The sequence below is a fragment of the Callithrix jacchus genome, chromosome 4, assembly GCF_049354715.1.
Source record: "Callithrix jacchus isolate 240 chromosome 4, calJac240_pri, whole genome shotgun sequence".
NCBI classification, from domain to species: Eukaryota; Metazoa; Chordata; class Mammalia; order Primates; family Cebidae; genus Callithrix; species Callithrix jacchus.
Window position 1 is genome coordinate 44,669,257 of NC_133505.1, and position 27,356 is coordinate 44,696,612.

The 27,356-nt window shown below is 48.5% G+C and overlaps 1 protein-coding gene across 2 annotated transcripts in view; it reads right to left on the bottom strand.

Annotated features, from left to right (window-relative positions):
• Nucleotides 1-27,356, bottom strand: part of ETV7 (ETS variant transcription factor 7) — a 56,156-nt gene that overhangs the window by 17,305 nt on the left and 11,495 nt on the right. Inside the window, exons 3-8 of one of the 2 annotated variants that reach the window (XM_035295482.3) lie at nt 18,616-18,780; nt 15,484-15,609; nt 12,521-12,751; nt 10,173-10,315; nt 7,803-7,903; nt 7,107-7,690 (exon numbers count right to left, since the gene is read on the bottom strand). In XM_035295482.3, coding sequence (XP_035151373.3) covers nt 7,543-7,690; nt 7,803-7,903; nt 10,173-10,315; nt 12,521-12,751; nt 15,484-15,609; nt 18,616-18,780 — 914 coding nt within the window. In that variant the 3' untranslated portion in view covers nt 7,107-7,542. Of the gene's footprint in view, nt 1-7,106; nt 7,691-7,802; nt 7,904-10,172; nt 10,316-12,520; nt 12,752-15,483; nt 15,610-18,615; nt 18,781-27,356 lie in introns of those variants that run through there. The other variant, XM_078369065.1, reaches the window with a different exon arrangement.

Here is a 27,356-nt window from a genome sequence, read left to right on the forward strand (position 1 = left end):
CTTCCTCACTCGAAAGTCTGGTGAATGAATTTGTATTCTCAGAAAGGCAGTTCATCTTGCTCAAAATAAAGATGTGGTTGAGCCGCCAAGCTTTTGTTTCTGTGACTTCACTGGGGGCTTCCTGCTGCTGGCTCTAGTTCAGGTCTCTGCTTTGTCAAAGACCCTTTTCTGTTTTTGTGGCTGATCAAGATCCAGCTTGGTAAATTATTCACTGGTCCTTCAGGAAAAAATCATGTTCTTTATTGTAAATCGCTTTAGTTTGCAGAGGGCTAGAGTTGGCATGGTCTGTTCCTAGGGTTGGAAGGGTCCCTGGTTGAAAGCCAGAATTCCAGACCCTCAAGGTCCCCCTCATCTTCAGTTTCCCTATCCCCCAAATCTGAAAACTGGGTCAGCTCACTGATCTCATGGGTGTGGTGCAGAAGAAAGTGCCTTTGTCAGGTACTTCAGACCCTCTGTATAGATTTGCACGCCACGTTCAGCCACCCACAATCAGCCATCCCCTGAGAATCTGATATGTACTCCCCACCCCACTCCACAGGTTGAGAACCTTGGTTTGTCACTGGCTGGAGCATATGATCATGTGACTAAGGGGAACTCTCTTTCTGCTCAGAATTGCTGGAATTTAAAAGTCATATTTAGACCTCTGGGGCTTTCCAGCCAGAGTGCTTTGAACAATACACCATGCTTCCTTGAGTTGGGAGGTTTAGATAGGCCTGATCTGGAGACTTGAGGTCTATTCAGGAGAGTTTATGATCTCAGTGGTCTCAGCTGGTGCCTCCCTCAAAGGAAGAGGATGGGAGAGGGGCAGCTCTAGGCCAAGGTGGTCTTCTCCCATCCTGCCTTCCTTAGTCATAGCCATTAAGATTGCGTTGAATTGCACATAACAAACTAACAACAGTGTCCATCTTTCATGGTGTGACCTGAAGGTTAAATAGAAAGGGGATGGACAGCTGGGCATGGTGGCTCAACCTGTAATCCTAGCATTTTGGGAGGCCAAGGAGGGTGGATCACCTGAGGTTGGAAGTTCCAGACAGCCTGACCAACATGGTGAAACTCCATCTCTACTAAAAATACAAAAAAATTAGCCAGGCGTGGTGGCACATGCCTATAATCCCAGCTACTTGGGAGGGTGAGGCAGGAGAATCGCTTGAACCTGGAAGGCAGAGGTTGTAGTGAGTTGAGATTATACCACTGCACTCTAGCCTGGGCAACAAGAGTGAAACTCAGAAAAAGAAAGCAAGAAAAGGAAGGAAGGAAGGAAGGAAGGGAGGGAGGGAGGGAGGGAGGGAGGGAGGGAGGAAAGAAGCAATGAAGGAAGGAAAGAAGCAAGGAAGGAAGGAAGGAAGATGGACAGACTGCAGGGGAGAAAGTGGCATAGGTAAAGATGGCTTGTTCCTACTTATACATGTTTTTTACATATCTGACAGTTCAATTGAAATTTGGCACCCCCCTCACTTGATTCTATTTTATTTTTCTTCATAGTGCCTATCACCACCTGCCATTAAGTTCTGTATTTATTTGTTTACTTATCTGTCCTGGTCACCACTAGATTCCTGTTTCTAGACAGTGCTTAACCTACAGTAGGTGCTCGATGAATGCTAAATAAAGGAATGCGTTATTTCATTTGAAATTTCTCAACAGCTCCACCTGCTAAGCAGGGCAAAGGATGTGGCCATTCATTTTACAGAAGTGGAGACTGAGGCACGGAAGGTTGCTGTGACTAAAGCAGGAGGAAATTAAGGAAACCTCCATCCTTCTGATTCCTAATCAGGTCTACATGGGCAGGGTGAGGGTGAGGACGGAGACGCAGGCATCTGGGATTCCCTCCCTCTCTGTCATCCACTGTGCAGCACAATAGAAGAGAGCGCAGGCCAGCTGGCGCCTCCTGAATCCCCTTCCTGAAAATAACATGCTTGGTCTTGGGGAAACTCTCTAAAAGACACTATTTTTACTTAAAACAAAATCAAACCAAAAGCCTTTTCACAGGGCGGGACGCGGTGGCTCACGCCTGTAATCCCAGCACTTTGGGAGGCCAAGGCGGGTGGATCACGAGGTCAAGAGATCGAGACCATCCTGGTCAACATGTTGAAACCCCGTCTCTACTAAAGATACAAAAAATTAGCTGGGCATGGTGGTGTGTGCCTGTAGTCCCAGCTACTCAGGAGGCTGAGGCAGGAGAATTGCCTGAACCCAGGAGGCGGAGGTTGCAGTGAGCCGAGATCGCGCCATTGCACTCAGGCCTGGGTAAAAAGAGCGAAACTCCATCTCAAAAAAAAAAAGCCTTTTCGCATGTGAGTCCTAAAACTGTAAACCGGAACCCTTTCATGTGTAATTTCTAAAGTATAAACCTATATAAAGGCAGAACCTTCCTTTGTTAAATGAGCTGGGCTTTGGACAAATTATGCCCAGGCTCCCGGCCAAATTATAAACTCTTTCCTCCTTTATTCGGTGTTTGGGAAATCTGCTTCCCGCGGCTGTTACTGCTACAAGGGTAGAGAGGCTCTGACACCTCCCTAGCAGATGTCCCAGAACTGTGAGAGGTCTCATCTAGGCCTCTGCTGGCAAACTACTCAAAGATAAAGTGATCATAAGAAGAGGAGATAAGACGTTATTCCCAGTGAAGAGACTGGGAAGATAGGAATTGTAGACACCAGTGGCCTGTGGGTTAGGAGAGGAGGCTGACACCATCACGGGACGGTTGGCTTTTTGGTGCCCCTCAATTCCACCCCCACCCCTGCTACTTACTTTGTCCCCTGGAGGTGTGAGCTCCCCGTCACTGGAGGTGTTCAAGCAGGGCCTGGGTATCTACTTACAGAGCGTGCCTGAGTTGGAGAGTACACACCTCCCCATGAGAGAAGGCAGGCTCGCTGTCCATAGATTACGCACTCGGCCACCGCCCGGTCCCACACTAACACAGAAAGAGGCTTTTGCACCACCTAGTGGACGTGGCTTTAAACTGCAGGCCTTTCCGTGGAGAGAATCCCACAGCCCAGAATCCCATTTCCCCTGCAGTCTCCCTGACCCCTCAAGGATCAGAAGCCCCACAACCCCGCTGTGCTTCCAGACCTCAGTCCTCCAAAAGGGAAGTTGGAAAAAGAGAGCAGAAGCCTGTGATTGCCCGGAGGGAAACTCTCCCTGGTGCCTCTCAAGCGGAATTCACCAGCACCACTTTGTCCAGTACTGTCCCCAATGGGCACGCTTCTCACGTCATCGCTCCCTGGGGACTATAAGGGTTTGCTCAGCAGCCACAACTGTTTCTCCTACTTCTATGCCAACTTTCTAAGCTGGGGCCCTAGTCCCCTTTGTTTCCTTCCCCATCCCTGCCCGGCAGATGAGCAATTCACTCACCCAAGGATTTTGGACTTTAAAAAACCAAGATCATGATTAAAATGTTTCTGAGTTGCATATACTGGCTGCAGAACAACCTGCCTTAAACTCACTCAAGTTCTGGGACTGTTCCATTGGTGGCTTAGTTCCCACTGAGGTCCTTTGAGAGCCTAGGTCCCACTAAGGGAGCTCGCCAGCAGCACGTGACCCTGGCACCAGCATTCGACAGGCTTCCTCTGAGCCTGCACCATCCTCCCATTTACTGCCAGATCCACCAGATCTGGACATTTCTGTGGCACAGGCCCTTGCTCTGTAAAGGTATGTGTTTTCTGAGTGCCTCTGTGAACCTTCTGTGAGAACATTTGAGTAGTAAATGTGGACCACTGGCCAGCCACGGTGGCTCACACCTCCCAGCACTTTGGGAGGCCAAGACAGGCGAATCACAAGGTCAGGAGTTCAAGACCAGCCTGACCAACATGGTGAAACCCCATCTTTACTAAAAATACAAAAATTAGCCAGGTGTGATGGCGTATGCCTGTAATCCCAGCTACTCAGGAGGCTGAGGCAGGAGAATTTCTTCAACACAGGAGGTGGAGGTTGCAGTGAGCCGAGATAGTACCACTGCACTCCAGCCTGGGTGACAAAGCAAGACTCTGTCTCAAAAAAAGAAAGAAAGAAGAAAGAAAATGTGGATCACTAACACTGTGGGACCGGAGGAGGAAGCCAAGAAAGACTGTCACCCTAGGATCCTCTGTGACAAAGCAGATGGGTCCCCGGCATCAGCCCAGGCTTCATACTGTAAGAGACCCAGACCCAGCAGAGCTGCCAGGATTAAATCAAGTGCTAGCTCTGGAACTTGCCTATGAGGGGAAAAGCTTTTCTAGGCAAGAATCCATCTAATAGAGAAGATGAAGACCAGAGCTCATGCTCATGGGTTAGTACCATAAATGGCTTAACGGGGCCAAGACAGTGACTTGTATCATTTGTTTCATTAATTAACTTTTTATTATGCTTATTTTTTCATAAATTCTCTATCTATTGTCTTTATCTATTGTTAATTCTTTAATTGTAATATAATCTGACAAAAAGACAGCACATGCCTGGCTACTTTTTCAACCATGAGGATGTCTCTCCTGCTTCTTAAAATTCTTTGTTGGCCAGGCACAATGGCTCACATCTGTAATCCCAGGACATTGGGAGGCCAAGGCAGGCGGATCACCTGAAGTCAGGAGTTCGAGACCAGCCTGGCCAACATAGTGAAACCCTGTCTGTACTAAACATACAAAAATGAGCTGGTGTGGTGGTGCATGCCTGTAGTTCCAGCTACCAGGAGGCTGAGGCAGGAGAATCACTTGAACCCAGGCGGCAGAGGTTGCAGTGAGCGGATATCACATCACTGCACTCTAGCCTGGGCGACAACGAGACTCCATCTCAAAAAAAAAAAATCTGGGCCTGGCACAGTGGCTCACACCTGTAATCCCAGCATTTTGGGAGGCTGAGGGAGGCTGGTCACGAGGTCAAGAGATAAAGACCATCCTGGCCAACATAGTGAAAACCCGTCTCTACTAAAATACAAAAATTAGCTGGGTGTGGTGGCGCACGCCTGTAGTCCCAGCGACTCAGGAGGCTGAGGCAGGAGAATTGCTTGAACCCAGGAGGCAGAAGTTGCAGTGAGCCAAGATCGTGCCACTGCACTCCAGCCTGGTGCCTGGCAACAGAGTGAGAATCTGTCTCAAAAAAAATTTTTTTTTTTGTGAGAAGTCCATTTTGACATATGACATTTTCGGTGACCTGCCACTTTTCAGGACTCTAATTGTATGAAAAATGGATATAAACTCAATGCTTCAACTGGTGCCTGGTACATAGCAGGTATTCAATTCATGTATTGAACACCCCTTTATTCCTGGCACCCAGGGGTCCATCCCCAGAGCAGGGCCTGATCTCCCTGGAGAGATGGAGAAAAGGTGGCATTGGCCCCAGGGCTCCAGAGTCGGGATCTCCGGCAGTGGTTCACACTTGCTTTCCTAGTAGCCCACCCGTGGCCCTGACTGTCCCAGTGCTGGGTGAGATTCATCACCTGAATTAAGGCCTGTGAAATGTAGCTGTTGACATCCATCAACACACCAGCAGGCAAACACCACTGTTATAACCGGAAGAAGTGATCTAGGAATCCATACTCCTGCTTCGCATCTTGGACCCAAACACAATGGCGAAACCAGGAAATGCGGTGACTACAGGAGCCAGGAAGCTGGGCTGGGCGGTGTGATCTTGGGCAAGCCGCTTCTCTCTAGCTTCAGTTCCCTGCTCTATAAAATAAGGGCCCGGATAAACTGATTTCCACAGTCCCTCCCGGGCCATGTGTGCAGTTCTGGGTTGAGGAGGTGATAAAAGAGGCCATGGCGCATGCGCTCATCCCAGAGCAAAGTCAAGGAGATGGAACAGTCTCGGAGGGAAAGTGAAAGGGGAGAAGCATTTTCCCATCAATCCTTTTTCCAAAGCCACCTGCCTGCCCCCTGCCGGTGGGTACCCTCGAGGGCCCCAGATAGGACTAAGCCTGGAGTTTCCCGGCTCATGGGCTATCACAGCTTTGAGCCCCAAAGTCTGAGAGTCCTTATTAAGGACTCCTCTGCAGTGACTCAAAGCCAGGGCAGACTCCAGCAGAGAGACGGGGATTTCCTGACCGGCTGGGGGCAAGAGGCTGAGGTAGTTTCCTCCTTCTGAGAAGATATGAATCCAAGAAATTCTATTCTTGGTTAAATGAAAACACTCCCTTCTCTTTCTCCCCGAGCTTTATCTGAGGGCTTGCAAGGGCAGAGGCTCTGACTCAGGAGCCCCCAGTCAGTACTTGGGGCTGGGGCACACAGGGGAGAAGCTGACCCATTGGACCAAGGTGTTTTCATGCTTCAGAGCAGCTTCTGGTCTGCAGAGCCTTCTCAGCTGACACAGTTTAGCACTCCCCATGGAGCAGGCAAACATTAAGTATTTCACAAATACTGCTTTATGAAAGCTTTCCGACGACCCTGTGAGGTCAAGTCAGGAGAAGCAGCCCCATTTTACAGACGAGAAACCCCAGAGAGGTGGAACACCTTGCCCAAGGTCATATGGCAGATACAGGGACAGGAGCATGGGAAGCCATCGGTGTCGGGGGAGGGGTGACAGTCTTCACTGGGTAGTAGTCACTGAAAACTGAGGATGAGGGGGCTGGGCCAAGTGAAATGGACTCTTCAGTGAAGATGTCAAGAGCAGAGAGGTGGGGCCGGGGCCTGGCTAGGAAGTGCCCAAATACAGTCAGAGGTGCTGCAAGAAAACGGGTCTGGGGAGACATGCCAGCTCTGCAAGCCTCACCCTCAGTGTCCTCATCTTTATGCCTGAGCAAGTTGCAGAGTGAATTAAATGAGGTAAGATATCCATAAGGCCTTTAGCACAAAGCCTGGCATGTAGCAAACACTAAAGAAACATTGGCTGGATGCAGTGGCTCACACCTGTAATCCCAGCACTTTGGGAGGCTGAGGCAGGAGGATCACCTGAGAGCGCCAGTTCGAGACCAACCTGGCCAACATGGCGAAACCCTGTGTCTCTATTAGAAATATAAAAATTAGCTGGGCATGGTGGTAGGCAGCTGTAATTCCCAGCTACTCGGCAGGCTCAGGCACAAGACTCTCTTGAACCCATTGAGGCAGAAGTTGCAGTAGCTGAGATCGCGCCACTGCACTCCAGCCATGGTGACAGCACAAGACTCTTGTCTCAAAAAAGAAAAGGAAGAAAAGAAAGAAACATAAGCTACCATTATTTTTATTATTACTGAGGCTGTCAGTGCTGCCTCAAAGCACTAACATCTTTTCCCATTTCCTGCATCAGCCCCTGAGGGTGGGTTTTCAGGAGCACTCCCTTTCACAGGTGAGGAAATTGGAGGCTCAGTGAGAGACCTCACTCCCTTCATCCGTAAATTCCATTTACTGGGGTGGGGCTGAATGCTCTATCAGTGCCTGGCTCCCTCTCCCAGTGGTGAAGCAGGGGAGAGTCCACTCCCCTGTGCCCCATTTATCCCCAGGATCACCCGGCTGAAAAGATGACACTCCCACCGAGTGTCCTGGACAGGAGTCCTCCCAGCCCTCCCAAGCAGTGGCTGTCACCCTGTGGGTAGAGACTGGCTGGAGACCCTGCTGCTGTCCTGGGAGGAGGAGGCTGCCTTCACAGGAGAGTCATCTGAGCCCATCAGTACCAGGGGCCTGGAGTCCACCTGCCCTTCATGGAGAGATTTCTGGACTTGTCCTTGAACTCCATTCTGTCCTGCTCCTGGCTCTCCAGTGGCTCCAGGTGGCTGTCCTTGTCCTGGACCATCTTTCCCGGAGTCTTTAGAAATCTAGAATTCAGGTCCCAACTGCAAATCAGCTCCTGCCCCAGCTGCAGGGGAATTACAGCCCACCCAACCCCAGTCTGCTTCCCCCTTTCACCACAGCCCCTAGACTACGCACCTGAACAGAAGTTTCTGCCCTGGTTCCTTCTTAATGATATTCAGCTTATAATAGTGGCGCAGGGCACGAGACATCTTCTCGTAGGTCATGTTCATCTGGTTCTGGAAGGCAAAGCAGCCCCATGTCAGCCCCGCTCTCTATGTCCCACTCCTTCCAGGTCTCACTTTCCACACCTGGAAGGGAGCAGGGTAGACTGGACAGCTTCTTAAGCCTCTCAGGCCAGGGATCTGTGAGGGTTTATGAGTGCTCACTTGAGTTTGGAAGGAAAAAGGCAGGGGAAGGTTGGGGAAGAAATGATGCGGCTGGGCACGGTGGCTCAGGCCTGTAATCCCAGAACTTTGGGAAGCCAAGGTGGGCAGATCACTTGAGGTCGGGAGTTCGGGACCAGCCTGGCCAACATTGAGAAACCCCATCTCTACTAAAAATCCAAAAATTAGCTGGGCATGGCAGTGCATGCCTATAGTCCCAGCTGCTCAGGAGGCTGAGGCAGGAGAATCTCTTGAACCCGGGAGGCAGAGGTTGCAGTGAGCTGAGGTCACGTCACTGCACTCCAGCCTGGGCGACAGAGTGAGAGACTCCATCACAAAAAAAAAATGAGAAAGAAATGATGGGAAGATTCTCCCACCTACTTGGCTGAGAACGGAGTGTGGGAGTGAACTGTATGTTACTTTTAAATAGCAAATGTCAGAACAGTAACAAATAAATATCTAAATTTATGGGAAATGCAATCAGAGAGACAGCATGGTGGGTGGCATGGATGGCCTTGCCATACCCTGTGTGACTTTGGCCAGGTCGTTTCTTTCTCTTTTTGGGGTAGGCAGTGTGAGGTAGGGCCAAAGAGCCCAGGGTTTGGCATCAATTTAAGCCCCAGCTCCACCACTTGGCAGCTGTGTCACCTTGGACAAGTTTCTTGACCTCTCTGAGTCTACTTCCTCAGCTACATAATAAGAAAGAGAACACCTATCTCACAAGTTGAGGATTAAATTATTAATAGCTAATCCATGAAGGCAATTAGCACAGTGTATGGCATGTAGTATGTACTTATTAAATGGAACTGCTGCTCCCTGGGCCTGTTTTCCTCCCTATTCTATATGAAGATTAGACTAGATAAGTCTTCCCAAACTTTAGCCCTCTGCACCCTTCCAGCCACCAGCACTGCTAAGGGCAAACTCACTTGAGGTTGCGAGTTCGAGACCAGCCTGGCCAACATGGCGAAACCCTGTGTCTCTACTAAAAATACAAAATTAGCTGGGCGTGGTGGTGGGCAGCTGTAATTCCCAGCTACTCGGGAGGCTGAGGCACAAGACTCTCCTGAACCGGTTGAGCTTGAAGTTGCAGTAGCTGAGATCGTGCTACTGCACTCCAGCCTGGGGACAGCACAAAACTCTGTCTTAAAAAAAAAAGGGAGAGAGATCAGCTACCATTGTTTTTATTATTACTGAGGCTGTCGCTGCAACTTCTACCTCAATGGGTTCAAGAGAGACTTGTGCCTCAGCCTCCTGAGTAGCTGGGAATTACAGCTGCCCACCACCATGCCCAGCTAATTTTCTATTTTTAGTAGAGACACAGGGTTTCGCCATGTTGGCCAGGCTGGTCTCGAACTCGCAACCTCAGGTGAGTTCCCCTTTAGCAGTTTTGGTGGCTGGAAATGTGCAGATGACTAAAGTTCGGGATAACTTATCTGGTCTAATCCACATAATAGAATGGAGCCCCGGCCTGGTCTCAGGCCTAGCAGGAGCATCTAATGTCAGGGCTGGAAAGGCCTGGGGATGACTGAGGCCAGCGCTCCCATTATGAGGCGTGCCTGTACCTAAATGAGTGTCTGCAAGCTGATCTTAGGTGGTTTAATATTCTCATAATTGTATTTTTGAATTAGGATTACAAAATGTAACTACCAAGACCATCTCATGATTTACAGGGGTGATATAAGGACTGCAGCCTTTTTAAATAAGTAGTTTCTTTAAGTTAAAAAACAGATCTTTTAAATAAAACTATTAACAATAATAATAATCATCGATTTATAGCATTTCCCTGCAGGAAACCAGCTTCCTCTTGTGGCCTAACTGCCCCACAACATTTGCTGTGCAGTCCATGTAAACATGCTTCAAAAGGTGGAGATGCTAAGCAAAGGTGAGATTAAGCAATGAGAAAATACACAATTGTTCGGTTTCAGAGACATTCCCCGTCTGTAAGAGGTAACTGCCTGTCCCTCAAAAGCTCCCTAAATAAATTATCCTGACACTTCTGGGGCTGCTGGTGAAGGCCCCATCAGCTGAGGACTATCCCACAGTTTCAGGGGTCCACTCCGACCCCCAACTCTGTCTTCTTCTGGTTATGCTGAGACCACTCTGCCTGCTGGCTGAGGTTCACCTTGTGATTTCCCCACAGTCTGGCGAGCCCATTTGGATCCACAACTCGGAAGATCTTGGCGTCCTTGTCTTCCCACCTGATATAAGGCTCATATCGGGTGTCAAGGAGCAGCTGATACACGTAATCCCATAGCAGCCGGCAGTCTGCAATTTAGCACAGTGGGTGCACGCAGCTTTACTGGAGCTGTGAGGACAGGGGTTAGATAGGCACTCTTGGAGGCCTCTGGGCCAGGACCCTGGGAGTGCCAGCAGAACGGTGAAAATGAGATACTAACAGAAACAGCACTAACAGGGCTCCTCACACATTGTCTCAGGCAGTCTTCATGAGTCTGGGAAGTGGCTACTTTAATCCCCAGGAAGCGGTGAGGCAATGGGCTCAGAGGTGCGAAAGTGTCTAAAGTTGCCAAGCTCCTAAGTGGGAGGCAGAGCGGGGAGTCTGACCAGCTCCACCCGACATCAGAGCCATGTGAGGGCAGGTGCTGGGCTCACAGGCCAGGTGCGTGGGCCCCTGACTCCAGGTCCCTCATGCCCCTGGCTCACTCACTCAGCCCCCTGGACTTCCATTAATTATAATCCCTTCAAGCTCCCTAATGGTGAAGCTCAGGAAAACCAAACATGCAATTAGCGGGGCAAGTGGGCAGAGGCATCTGGGAGCAGCAGCGCTATCTTAAATCCCAGGACCTGGGCCTGTCGGCTGGGTCATCGCAGGCAAGTAATGCAACCTTCTCTGAGCCACAGTTTCCTTGTATGGGGTGGTAAGAGAATTAGGTAACATAACAGACCACAAAACCCTCAGCACAGTGCCTGGCGTAGTGTAAGCGCGTGAAGAATGTTAAGCATTAGAATTGAAGAATCCAGTCATTGCAAGAGGCTGAAGTGGGAGGATCTCTTGAGTCCAGGAATTTGAGGCAGCAGTGAGCTACGGTGGCATCACTGCATTCCAGGCTGGGCGACAGAGTGAGACCCTGTCTCTTAAAAAAAAAGATCCAATAATTGTGAATAGATGTGTTTTGTATGGTTACATATCTTTAGATACTTATGGAGTGCATGTGATATCTTATTGCATGCATAGAATGTATAATGATAGAGTCAGGGTATTGAGGGCATCCATCACCTCAAGTATTCATCATTTCTATGTGTTGGGCTAATAATTGTTTTTTAGTGACTTCTAGTTATTTCCAATCCAAATCCAGGCTTCTGCCCGCTCTGTGGCTTCACAGAATAAATGTGATGTGGACATAGCAATGGGAACAATAGACCCTGGGCACTGGGGACCACGACAGGGAGAGAGCCAGGGAGGAGAAACTATCACAGGCCAGGCGTGGCAGCTCACACCTAAGGCCAAGAGTTCGAGACCATTTTGTGGCCAACATGGTGAAACCCTGTCTCTACTAATAAAACAAAAAGTAGCCAGGCGTGGTGGCGGGCACCTGTAATCCCAGCTACTTTGGAGGCTGAGGCAGGAGAATCGCTTGAACCTGGGAGGTGGAGATTGCAGTGAGCTGAGATCACACCACTGCACTCCAGCCTAGGCAAAAGAGCCAGACTCCGTCTCAAAAAAAGAGAAAAGAAAAAATACCTATCAGGTACTATGCTCAGTACCTCGGTGACAGGATTATTCATACACCAAATCTCAGTGGCACGCAACTTACCCATGTAACAAACCTGTACATGTACCCCCTAACCTAAAATAAAAGTTGAAAAAAAAAAAGAATAAATGCAGTGTCACTATCATGGCTAGAAAACACCCTTAGAAAAGGGGGCAGCTTGCCTGCCAGTGTGCCTGGTTGTCTCCCTGTTATCCTTTAACAACAAATGCGGAGTGGAAGTGGATCACTTGGTTAGAGCTCAGGCTCTAGAGCCAGACTGCCTGGGTTCAAATATCAGTTCTACCAGTGCTGTGTGATCTTGGAGAAGTTACTTAACCTTTCTGTGCCTTAATTTTCCATATCTGTAAAATGGGCTAATAATAGTACCAATCTCAAAAGGCTGTTGTAGAATTAAATAAGGGCCTGAGACAGATGCCTGGCACATAATGAATGCTCAATTGTTTTAAAATAGATAAAGTTTTTAAAAGTGGGTGTGGCACTCCATGCTAATGTGAGTGTCAGAATATGACTGGATAAGTTGTCCCTGTGTGGGAGACAGGGTGAGGCTTGGTGATCCCAGGTATCCCTGCCTGCTGTAAGCAGATTGTGGCCAGCACACAAGACAGTCATGCTACCCTGCAACCCCTAAGCCACAGACCTCCCATCGCCAGGTCAAAATAGCCCTGTCCTCATCACTCGTGATTCTGGGACTCAGACTCAGTGCGCCTCCCCATGACCAAGGGAACAGCCTCCCACTCACCAGCGATCTTGCCGTCAATGGGAGCCTGTGGCAAACCGGGGAAGGAACAGACCCCCTGGGTCCTGCAGCCGAGCTCTGCACAGTGACGTAAGTTGAGGGACTCCTCCTTGCCAAGCGTCCACCTGGCCAGGCCAGGGCCATCCGGGTGGCTGAAGGAGCTGGTAAGGCCTGAGTCTGGTGGCTGCAGTAGGAGGCCCCTTTGGGGGTCCATCTGAGAGGGGCCAGTCACCTCTGCAAGCAGACGAGCACATTGGTTCGATGGGCCCTAAGCCTCCCCTACTCAACCTCTCAATGGCGAGCCTGGGAGCCCTGTGGGGCAGCACTCCTGCTGCTCTTCCTCCATCCAGCCCCTGGTTAGAAGGTCAGGGAGACAGTGGGGGCAGTGGGTGAGGGCCAGACAGCCTAGGTGCTAACCCCAGCTCCCACACAAGTAACAACCTGTCAAACCTGTTACCTCATCTGTGAAACTGGCTGCAAAGCCAAGCAATGGCAGAGCCAGGTCTAGAGCCTGGGGGTGCTGTATCCCAGCTCCTCTCCATTTGTCCAACAAGTATTTATTGAGAGCGTGCTATGAACCAGGCATTGTTCTAAGAATCCTGAGGATATATTGCTGAGCCCCAAAAGCCCCTGCTTTCAGGGAGCTTACATGCTAGTTGAGAGCAGGGAAGATGGATAATTAAAATAAAAAGGAAACCGTTTCCTTTTTATTTTTCAGTTTCCAGAAACAAAAACAAAGCACCCCAAGGCAGGTAGGGAAATCTATCCCCAAGGCAGGTAGGTAAATCTATCCCCAAGGCAGGTAGGGAAATCTATCCCCAAGGCAGGTAGGGGAATCTATCCCCAAGGCAGGTAGGAAAATCTATCCCCAAGGCAGGTAGGGGAATCTATCCCCAAGGCAGGATTCCCCAAGGCAGGCAGGGAAATCTATCCCCAAGGCAGGCAGGGAAATCTATCCCCAAGGCAGGTAGGGAAATCTATCCCCAAGGCAGGTAGGGAAATCTATCCCCAATGCAGGTAGGGAAATCTATCCCCAAGGCAGGTAGGGAAATCTATCCCCAATGCAGGTAGGGAAATCTATCCCCAAGGCAGGTAGGGAAATCTGTCCCCAAGGCAGGCAGGGAAATCTATCCCCAAGGCAGGCAGGGAAATCTATCCCCAAGGCAGGCAGGGAAATCTATCCCCAAGGCAGGCAGGGAAATCTATCCCCAAGGCAGGTAGGGAAATCTATCCCCAAGGCAGGCAGGGAAATCTATCCCCAAGGCAGGCAGGGGAATCTATCCCCAAGGCAGGCAGGGAAATCTATCCCCAAGGCAGGCAGGGAAATCTATCCCCAAGGCAGGCAGGGAAATCTATCCCCAAGGCAGGCAGGGAAATCTATCCCCAAGGCAGGCAGGGAAATCTATCCCCAAGGCAGATAGGGGAATCTATCCCCAAGGCAGGTAGGGAAATCTATCCCCAAGGCAGGTAGGGAAATCTATCCCCAAGGCAGATAGGGAAATCTATCCCCAAGGCAGGTAGGGAAATCTATCCCCAAGGCAGATTGGGAAATCTATCCCCAAGGCAGATTGGGAAATCTATCCCTAAGGCAGATTGGGAAATCTGGGAAAGTATCTGGGTTGCCACTTCAGAGAGGCTGCTCAGGCCTCCCTGACATTAGCATGTGAACAGACTCAAAGGAGATTGAGGAGTGGGCTATGTGGGTATCTGGAGTAGAGAGGGGAATGCCAGGCAGAGGGAACAGTAGGTGCAAAGGCCCTGGGGTAGGTGTGTCTCAGGCTTGTCCAATGAGTGAAAAGGCCCATGTGGCTGGAGCAGCATGAGCAAGGGGGAGAAGGCTGGGAGGGGAGGGCAGGGGCAGGAGTCAGCGTAAGAATGACATTTTGACTCCGAGTGAGAAGGGAGCCCCTGAAAGATGCTGAGCAGACAAGTGACATGACCTGACTTACGAATCTCTCTGCACTGTGGAGAACAGATCATAGGAGGCCAGGAACAGAAGCAAGGAGACCAGTGAGGATGTTCTCTGGAGGCAATGGGGGCTGGACCGGGGCAGCAGTGGAGGAATGAGAAGAGTTTGGATTCTGGATAGATTTGAAGGTAGGGCAGAGAGGATGCATGGACAGTTGGGATGAGCTGGGGCTGGGGATAGAAATCTAAGATGACATCTGGGCAATTGGAAGGGTGGAGGTTTGCAGGGCTGGGGAAGACAGTGGGAAGGGCAGGATATCAGGCATTTGGTTTAGGGGCTGTGGGGGTTGAGATGTCCACTAGACGCCCCAGTGGAGGGGTGAGGCAGGCAATGTGGGTGCACATATCTAGAATTTGGAGAGGTCAAGCCTATATTAGAATCATTGGCACTGAATGGTATTTAAGACCCAGGATCAGATGAGATCGCCCAGCATCTGTGTGCAGATGGAGAAGCAAAGAGGCCCTCTGGCTTGGGGTACCCCAACATGTAGAAGCAGGGGAGAAGAGTAGAAACCAGAAGAGGAGGTCGAGGAGATACCAGTGCAGTAGAGGAGACCAGGTGAATGGGGTGTCCTGGAAGCCAAGGGAGGAAAGAGTTTTGGGGGAAGGAGAGGTGACCCCCAGGGTTAAAGGCTGCAAGAGGCCGTAGTGAGTCAGGCCTGAGAGTGGACATGGCATGGACATCCCTATTTTCAGGTTTCTGGAGACCTTGACAAGAATCATTTCCATGGTGGGCTCCAGAGAAAAAAATTGAGATATGATACAAACAACTCTTTGCTCGAGAGGAGAGCAGAGAAATGGGGAGGAAAGAGGCAGGGAGGGTGCTGCACGGAAGGAAGGCTGCCAGGAGCACCCCTGGGAAGGTGGGTGGAGGGGCAGGAGGGGAGCTCAGTTCATGCTGGCCACCTCTTTCATTGCTTCGCCTTAAGGATGTCCTGCCCTCCCAACGAGGCTGATTTGCGGGAGGGTCTCAGAGCACCACAGAAGAGCTTCCTCACCTTCTGGGAGGACAGGAGAGTGCTGGGTGGGCATCTGCAGCCTGAAGTCCCCTCCAAAAAAGGGCCCACACACCAGGGCTTGCCTCTGGGTCTTGATGTACTGCAGCAACTCATACAGGACGTCGCCTGGAGGTGAATAGGAAGGAAGGCAGGCTGCTGACCAGGCTACTGGGGAGGGCCAGCTTTGTTCCCCTGCAGCCACCTGCCTCAGGGTGAGGGCTGGCGTGTCCTGTCACAGCTTCAGGCTGATGTCGAGGGGGTTCCTGCTGCAGCTGACAGGGGACTGGGCCGGCAATGGACAGAGCCAGTGCTGCTGCCATAGTGGATGAATTTTAGAAGACATCCTTTCCTGCCGGTAGATCCACCTCCAGAACATGCAGCTTGCAAGGCCAGGCTGCTTCTCAGTCCCTGTACACACCCGTGGCTGAGGGCTGTGCACAGTGCACAAACTGTACAACTGTACCTCACGTTCCTGGGGGCAGAGACAGTTCAAAGCCTCATGGGATTCCAAGCTCTACTAAAAGTCTGCCCCTGCCTTCTAAGAAGCAAAGCTGTCTTAGCCTCTTCCTAAAAGACAGAATTAGTAGCTGCTTCAATAAATGATTGAAAAAAAGAAAGGCCAGATGTGGTGGCTCACATCTGCAATCCCAACACTTTAGGAGGCTGAGGCAGGAGGATCACTTGACCCCAGGAGTTTGAGACTAACCTGGGCAACATGGATAGCCCCTGTCTCTACAAAAATTTTTTAAATCAGCTGGGCATGGCAGCTCATGTCTGTGGTCCCAGCTACTTGGGAGGCTGAGGCAGGAGGATCACTAGAGCCTAGGCGGTTGAGAGGTTGAGGCTGAAGTGAGCCGTGTTCATGCCACCAAACTCCAGTCTGGGCAATAGAGTAAGACCCTGTTTCAAAAAAAAAAGGCCAGGTGCAGTGGCTCACACCTATAATCCCAACACTCTGGGAGGCTGAGGCGGTTGGATCACGAGGTCAGGAGATTGAGACCATCCTGGCTAACGCGGTGAAACCCCGTCTCTACTAAAATTACAAAAAATTAGCCTGGCATGGTAGTGGGTGCCTATAGTCCCAGCTATTTGGAAGGCTGAGGCAGGAGAATCTCTTGAACCAGGAAAGCAGAGATTTCAGAGAGCCGAGATGGTACCACTGCACTCCAGCCTGGGCGACAGACCAAGACTCCATCCAAAAAAAAAAAAGGCCAGAATTGAGCCCTGTTCGTGGTGCCAGATATCTCCCTTTATACTTTGGGCTAAAGTGCTGATAGTAGGGCGGAAAGAGGGGATCCCAGGCAGCCAGAGGCATGCTCTGTAGACGGTGGGCCCTCGAGGAAGAGGGTGAGGGGTGTTTGTAGGCAGGTGGAGAGACGAACAAGGGCATGAAGGGAACCAGCCCCAAGCTCACTTGCTTCCCGGCTTTGCCTCAGCACATGACCATCAGGGCTGTGGGGAAGCAGGAAGCCTTGTCTCTCTGTCCCTGCTCTCTCCCCGCCTCCCACTAGAGCTCTTGAATCCAAGCTCTTAGAGGGATGGACAAAAGTTCCAGCAGCTGCTACAGAGGCTCATGGGAGAAAGTAGGTGATGGAACTTGGGATGTTGGCCAGGCACAGTGGCTCACACCTGTAATCCCAGAACTTTGGGAAGCCAAGGCAGGCAGATCACCTGAGGTCAGGAGTTCAAGACCAACCTGGCCAACATGGTGAAACTCCATCTCTACTAAAAATACAAAATTCGCTGGGTGTGATGGTGTGGAGAGGCCCTCTGTAATCTCAGCTACTCAGGATGCTGAGGCAGGAGAATCACTTGAACCCAGGAAGCACAGGTCGCAGTGAGCCAGGATCATGCCATTGCATTCCAGCCTGGGTGACAGAATAAGACACCATTTACAAAAAAAAAAAAAACAACAACTTGGGATGTGACGTGAGACTGGCTGTGAATGTTAGGAGAAAAGGAGCAAATCAGCAGATTTCAAAACTTCTCTTTGCCGCATATACTGTGGGGCTGCTTGGCCAAAATACAGGGCACACAGAAGACATGAGTGAACTCTTAAGAAAAAGACACCAAGGCCGGGTGCAGTGGCTCATGCCTGTAATCCCAGAACTTTGGGAGGCCTAGGCAAGTGGATCATGAGGTCAGGAGTTCGAGACCAGCCTGGCCAACCTCGTGAAACCCATCTCTACTAAAAATACAAAAATTAGCCAGGCATGGTGGCACACACTTGCAGTCCCAGCTACTTGAGAGGCTGAGGCAGGAGAGTTGCTTCAACCCGAGAGGCAGAGGTTGCAGTGGGCCAAGATCATGCCACTGCACGCCAGCCTGGGTGACAGAGTGAAACACCATCTCAAAAAAAAAAAAAGAAAAGAAAAAGCCACCAAATCAGCACAAACATAAGAGTCACCTGAAAACAAGCCAAACAAGACTCAGATGCAATTCTAGAGATTCCTGGAAGGCCCTGCTGCCCCTGCCACTGGCCATTGGCACTCCCACCACCAGTCCCTCCCCACAAAGTCCATGCTGCTGGAACACCATCATCAGACACTCATTCTTTTGCCCTCAGACCTAGTTTCTGATAAAAATCAAAAGTCAGATTGGGAGTCAAGGCTTTTGCTGTTATCAGCCATTTATATCTCAGTGTGAATGAGTATTTGATCTTTCTCTGGTTGGTATTTTGTTCAGTAGCGGTAGCGGATGGGAGGAGACAAGGGCCACAGATAGCAGGAAGAGAAAGCGAGAGAGAACAGGCCTCTAGGGCTCTGAAAACAAGTGGCAAATAGACTCCCTTGCTGAAGGCCTGCTCTATCTAGAAACCACTTGTCTGGCTATCTGCACTAGCCAGACAAATGCATGCAACACATATGGGTGTCTGGCAATAGCCAGACAAGTGACTGCTTATTCTCCCTAGGTTTCCACTCTCCCTGGGACTGCTGCGCTCCTAACGCCAAGTTCTGGGAAGTGTTTAGCAGGGCTACGTCATGGCTTTATGCAGACAGGGGCATCTGCAGTGCTGGAAATGAGCAGATTCCCCAAGGAAGACCCCCTCCATCTCCCTCCCTGGGCTCCCCTGGGGCACTTGGGCTGCCCTGGCCTACCAGGGTTCGAGGCAAGCCTGTGAGTTTCCCTGACCTGAGCTGGGCGCGCGGTGCCGGAAGTCGTCCTTGGTGAGGATGCAGAGGGCACGTCCGTTCATCTCGAACCTGTGCTCCGCAGTGCGTGGCAGAGAGTACTCCTGCTCTGCCCAGTGCAGCCAGTGCAGCACGTCCTCCCTGCTCCACAGTGTGGGCTGGATGCCTGCAACCAACAAGGACCAGTCCCATCACTCCCTTGTCAGGCCCTAGCTTGCCTGTCACCTCCTCAGAGAAGCCCACCCTGAACACTCCATCTGAGTGGATGCTCTCCTGTCCTGGCTCCCAATCCTCATCATCTTCTGTCACTGCCACCTGTTCCTTTCCTTCCTAGCACCTTACCTTCCTCATAATTACATTTTACATAGGATTCAATTATATGTTCATATTATCATTATATACATATCACGTATGTACTCACTCATTTATTGTTGGTGCCTCCTCCCCACCTGTTTTCCAATCATCCATTCAACAAGTGTTTAATGAGGACCTACTATGTGCCGGCACTGGACTAGGTGTGCTGGGGCATGCTGTCATTTGTATTCAGCACCTAGAACAGTGCCTGGAACACAGTAGGTGCTCAAAAAACACATATTGAGTGATGACTTGAATGACTGAACAGTCCAGTGAAAGGGGTGTTAATGTTATTGTTTCCCAAATGAGGTCCTGAGGCCCCCAGAGGTTAAGTGGACAGCCCACACTAATGCCGGCACCATGAGGCACAGCCAGGCTGCCCGGCTATTGAACTTTTCCACTCCATTGTGCCAACTTGGAATCAGGTTTGCACAGAGAACAGCCCAGGGGACAAGGGAGCCTCCTACACTCACCTTCAGTGCATGTGTTTTTATTTCTGGCAACAGCCAGACAAGGGACTGCTTATTCTCCATACATTTCCACTCTGCCTGGGACTGCTACACTCCTAATGCCAAGTTTTGGGTAGTGTTTAGCAGAGCTAAGTTATGACTTTATGAGCCCTTAATGCATTTGCCTTTGTGGGCAAAAAATATTGAAAATAGAATGGGCGTGGGGGCTCACACCTGTAATCCCAGCACTTTGGGAGGCTAAAGTAGGCAGATCACTTGAGCCCAGGAGTTTGAGACCAGCCTGAGCAATCTGGCAAAACCCCATCTCTCCAAAAATACAAAAGAAAAAATTTAGCCGAGCATAGTGGTTCACGCTTGTGGTCCCAACTACTTGGGAAGCTGAGGTGGTCATAGTGAGCCGTGATTGCACCACTGTATGCCAGCCTGGGTGACAGAGTGAGACCCTGTCTCAAAAAATATATGAATTTACATCCTATTTTATGACTGCACTGGTATACTCACAGCCCATTGGGTTCAGTTCTACAGGTAAGAAAGCTGGCCTGGCGCAGTGGCTCACACCTGTAATCCCAGCACTTTGGGAGGCTGAGGCAGGAGGATCATGAGGTCGGGAGTTCAAGACCAGCCTAGCCAACATGGTGAAACCCCGTCTCTACTAAAAATACAAAAATTAGCCAGTCATTGTGCCTCATGCCTGTAATCCCAGCTACTTGGGAGGCTGAGGCAGGAGAATTGCTTGAACCTGGGAGACGGAGGTTGCAGCGAGCTGAGATCGTGCCATTGCACTCCAGCCTGGGTGACGAGAGCAAGAGTCCATCTCAAAAAAGAAGAAGAAGAAGAAGGCTGAGGCAGAAGAGAGAAGCAACCGTCCAAGTCCACACCTTAGCAATGACAAAGACCAGACCAGCCTCTGCTGCTTTATACTCGAAGCCACACAAGAAATGAACTTAATTTTAACATTTAAAACAAAGGAGCTCTGCATCCTTCATTGTTCATTTATTCAGCCAATATCGAATGAGCACCAGCTTGTACCAGTCTCCGTGCAGTGCTGGGACACAGCCCAGAGCCAGGCTGGCAGGAGGGAGGAGCCCCATAACCAGTAACTCAAATGACAGTTCTCACAATAGCACATGGGGCGCGTTCACTGTGCTGAGTAAACAGAAAACGAGGCCCTGGAGCCCAGTTTAAGAGTGAGGAGAGGTTTCCGTTACTTCTATTTGGGAAACTAAAAATGAATAAGAGAAAAGAATAAATGTCTGAAATTGCCAAAAAAATTATATAAGGCAGGAAAGAGAATGTATGTGAGAACTGGCCTCTGTGGTACTGCATATGACAAAGCCGTAAGACCTGGCACCATAAAAACCCTAGAAGGAAATCTAGGCAAAACCATCCAGGACATAGGAGTAGGCAAGGACTTCATGAACAAAACACCAAAAACATTGGCAACAAAAGCCAAAATAGACAAATGGGACCTAATCAAACTCCACAGCTTCTGCACAGCAAAAGAAACAGTCTCTAGAGTGAATCGGCAACCAAGAGAATGGGAAAAAATTTTTGCAGTTTACCCATCTGACAAAGGGATGATATCCAGAATTTACAAAGAACTCAAACAGATTTACAGGAAAAAAACAAACAAGCCCATTCAAAAGTGGGCAAAGGATATGAACAGACACTTTACGAAAGAAGACATATATGAGGCCAACAATCATATGAAAAAATGCTCATCATCACTGGTCATCAGAGAGATGCAAATCAAAACCACATTGAGATACCATCTCACGCCAGTTAGAATGGCGATCATTAAAAAATCTGGAGACAACAGATGCTGGAGAGGATGTGGAGAAAAAGGAACACTTTTACACTGTTGGTGGGAGTGTAAATTAGTCCAACCATTGTGGAAGATGGTGTGGCGATTCCTCAAGGCCTTAGAAATAGAAATCCCATTTGACCCAGCAATCCCATTACTGGGTATATATCCAAAGGACTATAAATCGTTCTACTACAAGGACACATGCACACGAATGTTCATTGCAGCACTGTTTACAATAGCAAAGACCTGGAATCAACCCAAATGCCCATCGATGATAGACTGGATTGGGAAAATGTGGCACATATACACCATGGAATATTATGCAGCAATCAGAAATGATGAGTTCGTGTCGTTTATAGGGACATGGATGAATCTGGAGAACATCATTCTCAGCAAACTGACACAAGAACAGAAAATGAAACACCGTATATTCTCACTCATAGGCGGGTGATGAAAAATGAGAACACATGGACACAGAGAGGGGAGTACTAAACTCTGGGGTCTATAGGGGGGAAAGGGGAGGGCCAGTGGGAGGGGGAGGTGGGGAGGGATTGCCAGGGGAGAAATACCAAATGTGGGTGAAGGGGAGAAACCAAACAAAACACACTGCCATGTGTGTACCTATGCAACTGTATTGCATGCTCTGCACATGTACCCCAAAACCTAAAATGCAATAAAAAATAAATAAATAAAAATTAAAAAAAATAAAAAAATAAAAAATAAAAAAAAGATCTAATGGTCTTATGCTAAGATTGACAAGCATCACTGGAAAAGAAGGTAGGGCCTAGGAGTGAGTAAGTGTGTGCATGCACATTGCATACGTGTGTATGTGTATTTTGTAAAGCTGATACATGACAGAGATAGGATTTTCATTCAGAGGGAAAGGATAGTGAATCTAATATGGTTTTTAAAAAAACAAACCTGACTCTCCACCTGGAAAAAAAATGTTTGGTTCCTCACCTCCCACCACTCACATTCACAAAAATCAATTGCAGGTAGATCAAGGCCTAAAGAATAGAAGAACACAAATCTTAATAGAAGTAGAAATCAAAAACCACATGCACTCAATAAGGGCAGAGGAGACCTCAACCATGACAGGAAATGGAGAGGCTATAATGAAAATGAAACACACAGTTGACTATATTAATTTTCTGTGTTTGCGGCAAACGATACCATAAACAAAACTAAAAGAGGATCGATTTCCAGGAAATATTTGCAATGCAGATGACAGATAAAAGGTTAATGCCTAGCATAGATCAAGAGCATCTGTCACTTGATTATTTTTTTAAAGACAAAATAAATCTTCCCAGCAATCCCAGCAGAGCAGGATTTGTCAGCCTCAGCACTATTGATGCTTTGGGACTGATTATTCTTTGCTGTGAGGGCCTATCCTATGCATTGTAGGATGTTTAGGCACACCCTGGTCACTATCCCTTCAATGCCAGCCTAGTACTAACAACTAGAAATGTCTCCAGACATGGCCGAATGTCCCCAGGGGGAGGGGAGCAGGAAAACTTCGGCCAGGTAAGATTGCCTGCAACACAGCAAATCCACCAATAAGCATGTGACAAGACACATCACCTCAATAGTCAGGGAAAGGTGCCATCAGAGAAGAATAAGATATCACTTAATAGCAGGAGTACAGGGAAAAGGATGCCTTGCTGGTGAAAATAGGAATTTAGAGCCTCCATGGGAGATGAGGCCTGTGACATGAGAAACACCAAAAAGTGACTAGTGTAAAATGTGGAGGCCACATGATGGGCAGATTGAGTGGTCGAGGGCAGGTCTCCACAGCCAGCTAGGGCTTCTCGGGATGGGGGAGTCAACCATCAATTGCATTATACCTGAACTCATATTCTTTTGTGCAATTCCCGTAGTTCACCATATTTGAGGCTGTCAGCCTGAAAATTCAAAACTAGGATTCTTGGCCAGGTGCAGTGGCTCAGGTCTGTAATTCCAGCAGTTTGGGAGGCAGAGAAGGGAGGATAGTTTGAACCCAGGAGTTTGAGATCAACCTGGACAACACAGTTAGACCCTTGACTCTACAAAAAAAACTTTATTTTAATTAGCCAGGAGCGGTGGTGCACGCTTATAGTCTCAGCTACTATAAGGGAGGGATTGAGGGAGGGATTGAGACCAGGAGTTCAAGGCTGCAATGAGCTATGATAGTGCCACTGCACTCTAATTCCAGCCTAAGCAACACAGTGAGATCCTGCCTCAAAAAAAAAAAAAAGGCTAGGTGCAGTGACTCATGCCTGTAATCCCAGCACTTTGGAAGGCCAAGACAGGAGAATTACAAGGTCAGGAGTTCAAGACCAGCCTGGCCAACATGGTGAAACCCTGTCTCTACTTTAAAAAATACAATAATTACATGGGTATGATGTAATCACAGCTACTCAGGAGGCTGAGGCAGGAGAATTGCTTGAACCCGGGAGGCAGAGGTTGCAGTAAGCCAAAATTGCACCACTGCACTCCAACCTGGGAGACAGAGCAAGACTTTGTCTCAAAAAAAAGAACAACAACAACAAAAAATAGAAAATAAAAAACAACTATTATTCCTGGGTCAGTGGTAAGAGTCCCTAGGTTTGGCTAGAAGGTGGAGGCGGATTCCACATCCATCTGGCTGTTCTGCCCCCTGAAAATATTAAAGCCTCAATGAGAGGGGAAACGCTGAACTTTCTAGACATTATCAACCACAGATGTGGTCCTCCCCCCGCAGGTCCAGAGAGATGGGCAGGGACTTCCCAAGATGTCTCCGAGAGACCCTGAGGTCACACACAGCCTGCAGTGGCAACTGGAAACTTTCATTATTCTTTCATGACCTGTGCTCACTCCTGCCTCACTTTTTTTTTTTTTTTTTTGGAGACAGAATCTTGTTCTGTCATCCAGGCTGGAGTGCAGTGGCACAATCTTGACTCACTGCAATCTCTGCCTTCTGGGTTCAAGCGATTCTCCTATTGTAGCCTCCCGAGTAGCTGGGACTACAAGCACACACTGCCACACCCGGCTAATTTTTGTATTTTCAGTAGAGACAGGGTTTCACCATGTTGGTCAGGGTGATCTCGAAATCCTGACCTCAACTGATCCACCTGTCTTGGCCTCTCAAAATGCTGGGATTACAGGCGTAAGCCACCATACCCAGCCCTGCCTCACCTTTCATTTCATTGCTACCAGCACTTCCAATCCAATGATAAAGAAGAGAAACTTTCTTGTTCCCAATGTCTTCAAAGAATACTGAAGTCAAAAAGCTTTCCCAATAAGACTTAAGCTCCAAGGAAATGACCAGGTCCCAAGCAGTGGGTCAGCCTCCAGGGTCTCAATCAAACCCCGCAATGAGCCAAACCCCTCACACCAGTGGAACTGCCATGCACTGGATGAGCCACCTAGCTCTGGGCCAGATCTCCAGGCTCAGGTTCCAGGTTCCAGCTCAGCACTTTGCTATCCAAGCGTCTTAGTCTATTTTTTGCTGCTTATAACAGAATACCTGACACTGAGTAGTTTATAAAGAAAAGGAGTTTATTTCTTACACTTATGGAGGCTGAAGTCCAAGGTCAGGGAGGAGCTTCTGGCAAGGGCCTTCTTGCTGGTGGGGACTCTCTAAAGAGTCCCAAGGTAGTGCTGTACATTTCAACATGAGTTTTGGAGGGGACATTCAAACCATAGCCACCTCAGACATGCCACTCAAGCTCTCTAAGCCTCAATTTCCCCCTCTGTGAAATGGGGTAATAATACTTCTTTAGGCTACTGTGCTGTTTGAGGGGCAGTGTCGTGCAGTGGTTAGGGGCCCAGGCTACAGACCTACCACCCAGCACTGCCACTTCAGACATATGGCAAACATCTCCACCCAAAGACATGCGTCTGAATGTCCACAGGAGCTTCATTCATAAAAGAACAAGAAACATTTCCAATGTCTATCCATGGAAGAACAAAGAATCAAATTGAGATGTCTTAGTGCCATTGACTGCTGTTCAGCAAAAACACCAGAAAGTGCAAACATCTGCTGCACACAACACAGGGATAAAGACAGCATGTTGAGAGGGAAAAGCCAGACACAAAACTATGACCAAGAACAGACAATGCTAACCTGGGGATTCCAGTCAGAAGAGAGGTCACCTTTTGGATGGGAATTGGCTGGGAAGAATACAAAATCACTTTCTGGCTTGGTGAAAATCTTCTAGATCTTGACCTGGGTGGTGGCTACACAAGTGTATAGCCAGTTCAGATTTGTACATCTGACTGTATGTATGTTATACTTCAAAAAAAGCAAAAGTAGAACATCTTGGGATTGCAGCTCCCAGTGAAAGTGCAGAGAACGAGAGGACGCCACACTTTCAGACAAATTTTTGTTGCTCACGGACCAGAAGATTCCCAGTGGAGGAGGCCCACGGGTCGCCAGCGCGACTCTTGTGGCTGGCGCAGCGGTTTTGCCGGCACCTCGGCACGGCAGCTCTTGGTGCAGAGTAAACGGCACTGGTTCCCCTTCTGACCGACGTTTGGAGTTCTGGGAAGGCAGAGTCACCTATTACGGACTCAAGAAGGAAGACAGACTGGAGAGTCCCAGGCAGAAAAGCACCATCAGTCTTAACACCGCTGTTTTGGCCGGCGCGGTGGGTTGCTCATATTTCGGCCCTGGGAATTAACAACTTGGATGTCCACTCAGAGACCTAATTTGAAAGTTGGTAATTACAAAGACGACAGGTGGATAAATTTACAATGATGGGAAGAAACCAGCGTAAAAAGGCTGAGAATACTCAAAATCAGAATGTGTCTCCCTCTACAGAGGATCACAGTTCCTTATCAACAAGGGAACGAGGCCTGATGGAGAACAAGTGCATTCCATTAACAGATCAAGCTTCAGAAGGTGGATAGTAAGAAACTTCTGTGAGTTAAAAGAACACGTTCTAGCCCAATGTAAAGAAACTAAGAACTTTGAAAAAGGGTTTGACGAAATCCTAATGAGAATAGACAATTTAGAGAGGAATATAAGTGAATTAATGGAACTGAAGAATACAATATGGGAACTCCGAGAAGTATGCACAGGTTTAAACACCCGAATTGATCAAGGAGAAGAAAGGATATCAGAGGTCGAAGACCAACTTAATGAAATAAAACGAGAAGACAAGAATAGAGAAAAAAGGATAAAAAGGAATGAGCAAAGTCTCCAAGAAATATGGGACTATGTGAAAAGACCTAATTTACATTTGATAGGTGTACCTGAATGTGACAGAGAGAATGAATCCAAGCTGGAAAATATTCTTCAGGATATTATTCAGGAAAACTTTCCCAATCTAGCAAAGCAGGAAAATATTCAACCCCAGGTAATACAGAGAACACCACAAAGATATTCCTCAAGAAGAGCAACCCCAAGGCACATAATCATCAGATTCACCCGGGTTGAAATGAAGGAGAAAATACGAAAGGCAGCCAGAGAGAAAGGTCAGGTTACCCACAAAGGGAAACCTATCAGACTTACAGCAGATCTCTCAGCAGAAACCCTACAAGTCAGAAGAGAGTGGGGGCCAATATTCAATATCTTTAAAGAACAGAACTTTCAGCCCAGAATTTCATATTCAGCCAAACTAAGCTTCACAACTGAAGGAAAAATAAAATCTTTTATGAACAAGCAAGTACTCAGAGATTTTATTACCACCAGGCCTGCTTTACAAGAGCTTCTGAAAGAAGCATTACACATAGAAAGAAACAACCAGTATTAGCCTTTCTAAAAATATACCAAAAAGTAAAGAGCATCAACATAAAGAAGAATTTACATCAACGAATGAATAAAACAGCCAGTTAACATCAAATGGCAGTAATCCTAAATTTAAATCGAAAAATCCCCCAATCAAAAGATACAGCCAAAACCCAATGATATGCTACATCCAGACCCATTTCACATTCAAGGATACACAAAGACTCAAAACAAAGGGATGGAGAAAGATTTACCAACCAAAGGAGAGCAAAAATAAATAAATAAATAAAAAGCAGGAGTTGCAATTCTCGCATCTGATAAAATAGATTTTAAAGCAACAAAGATATAGTGGTAAAAGGATCAATGCAACAATAAGAGCTAACAATCCTAATACCCAGATACATAAGACCTATGAAGAGACT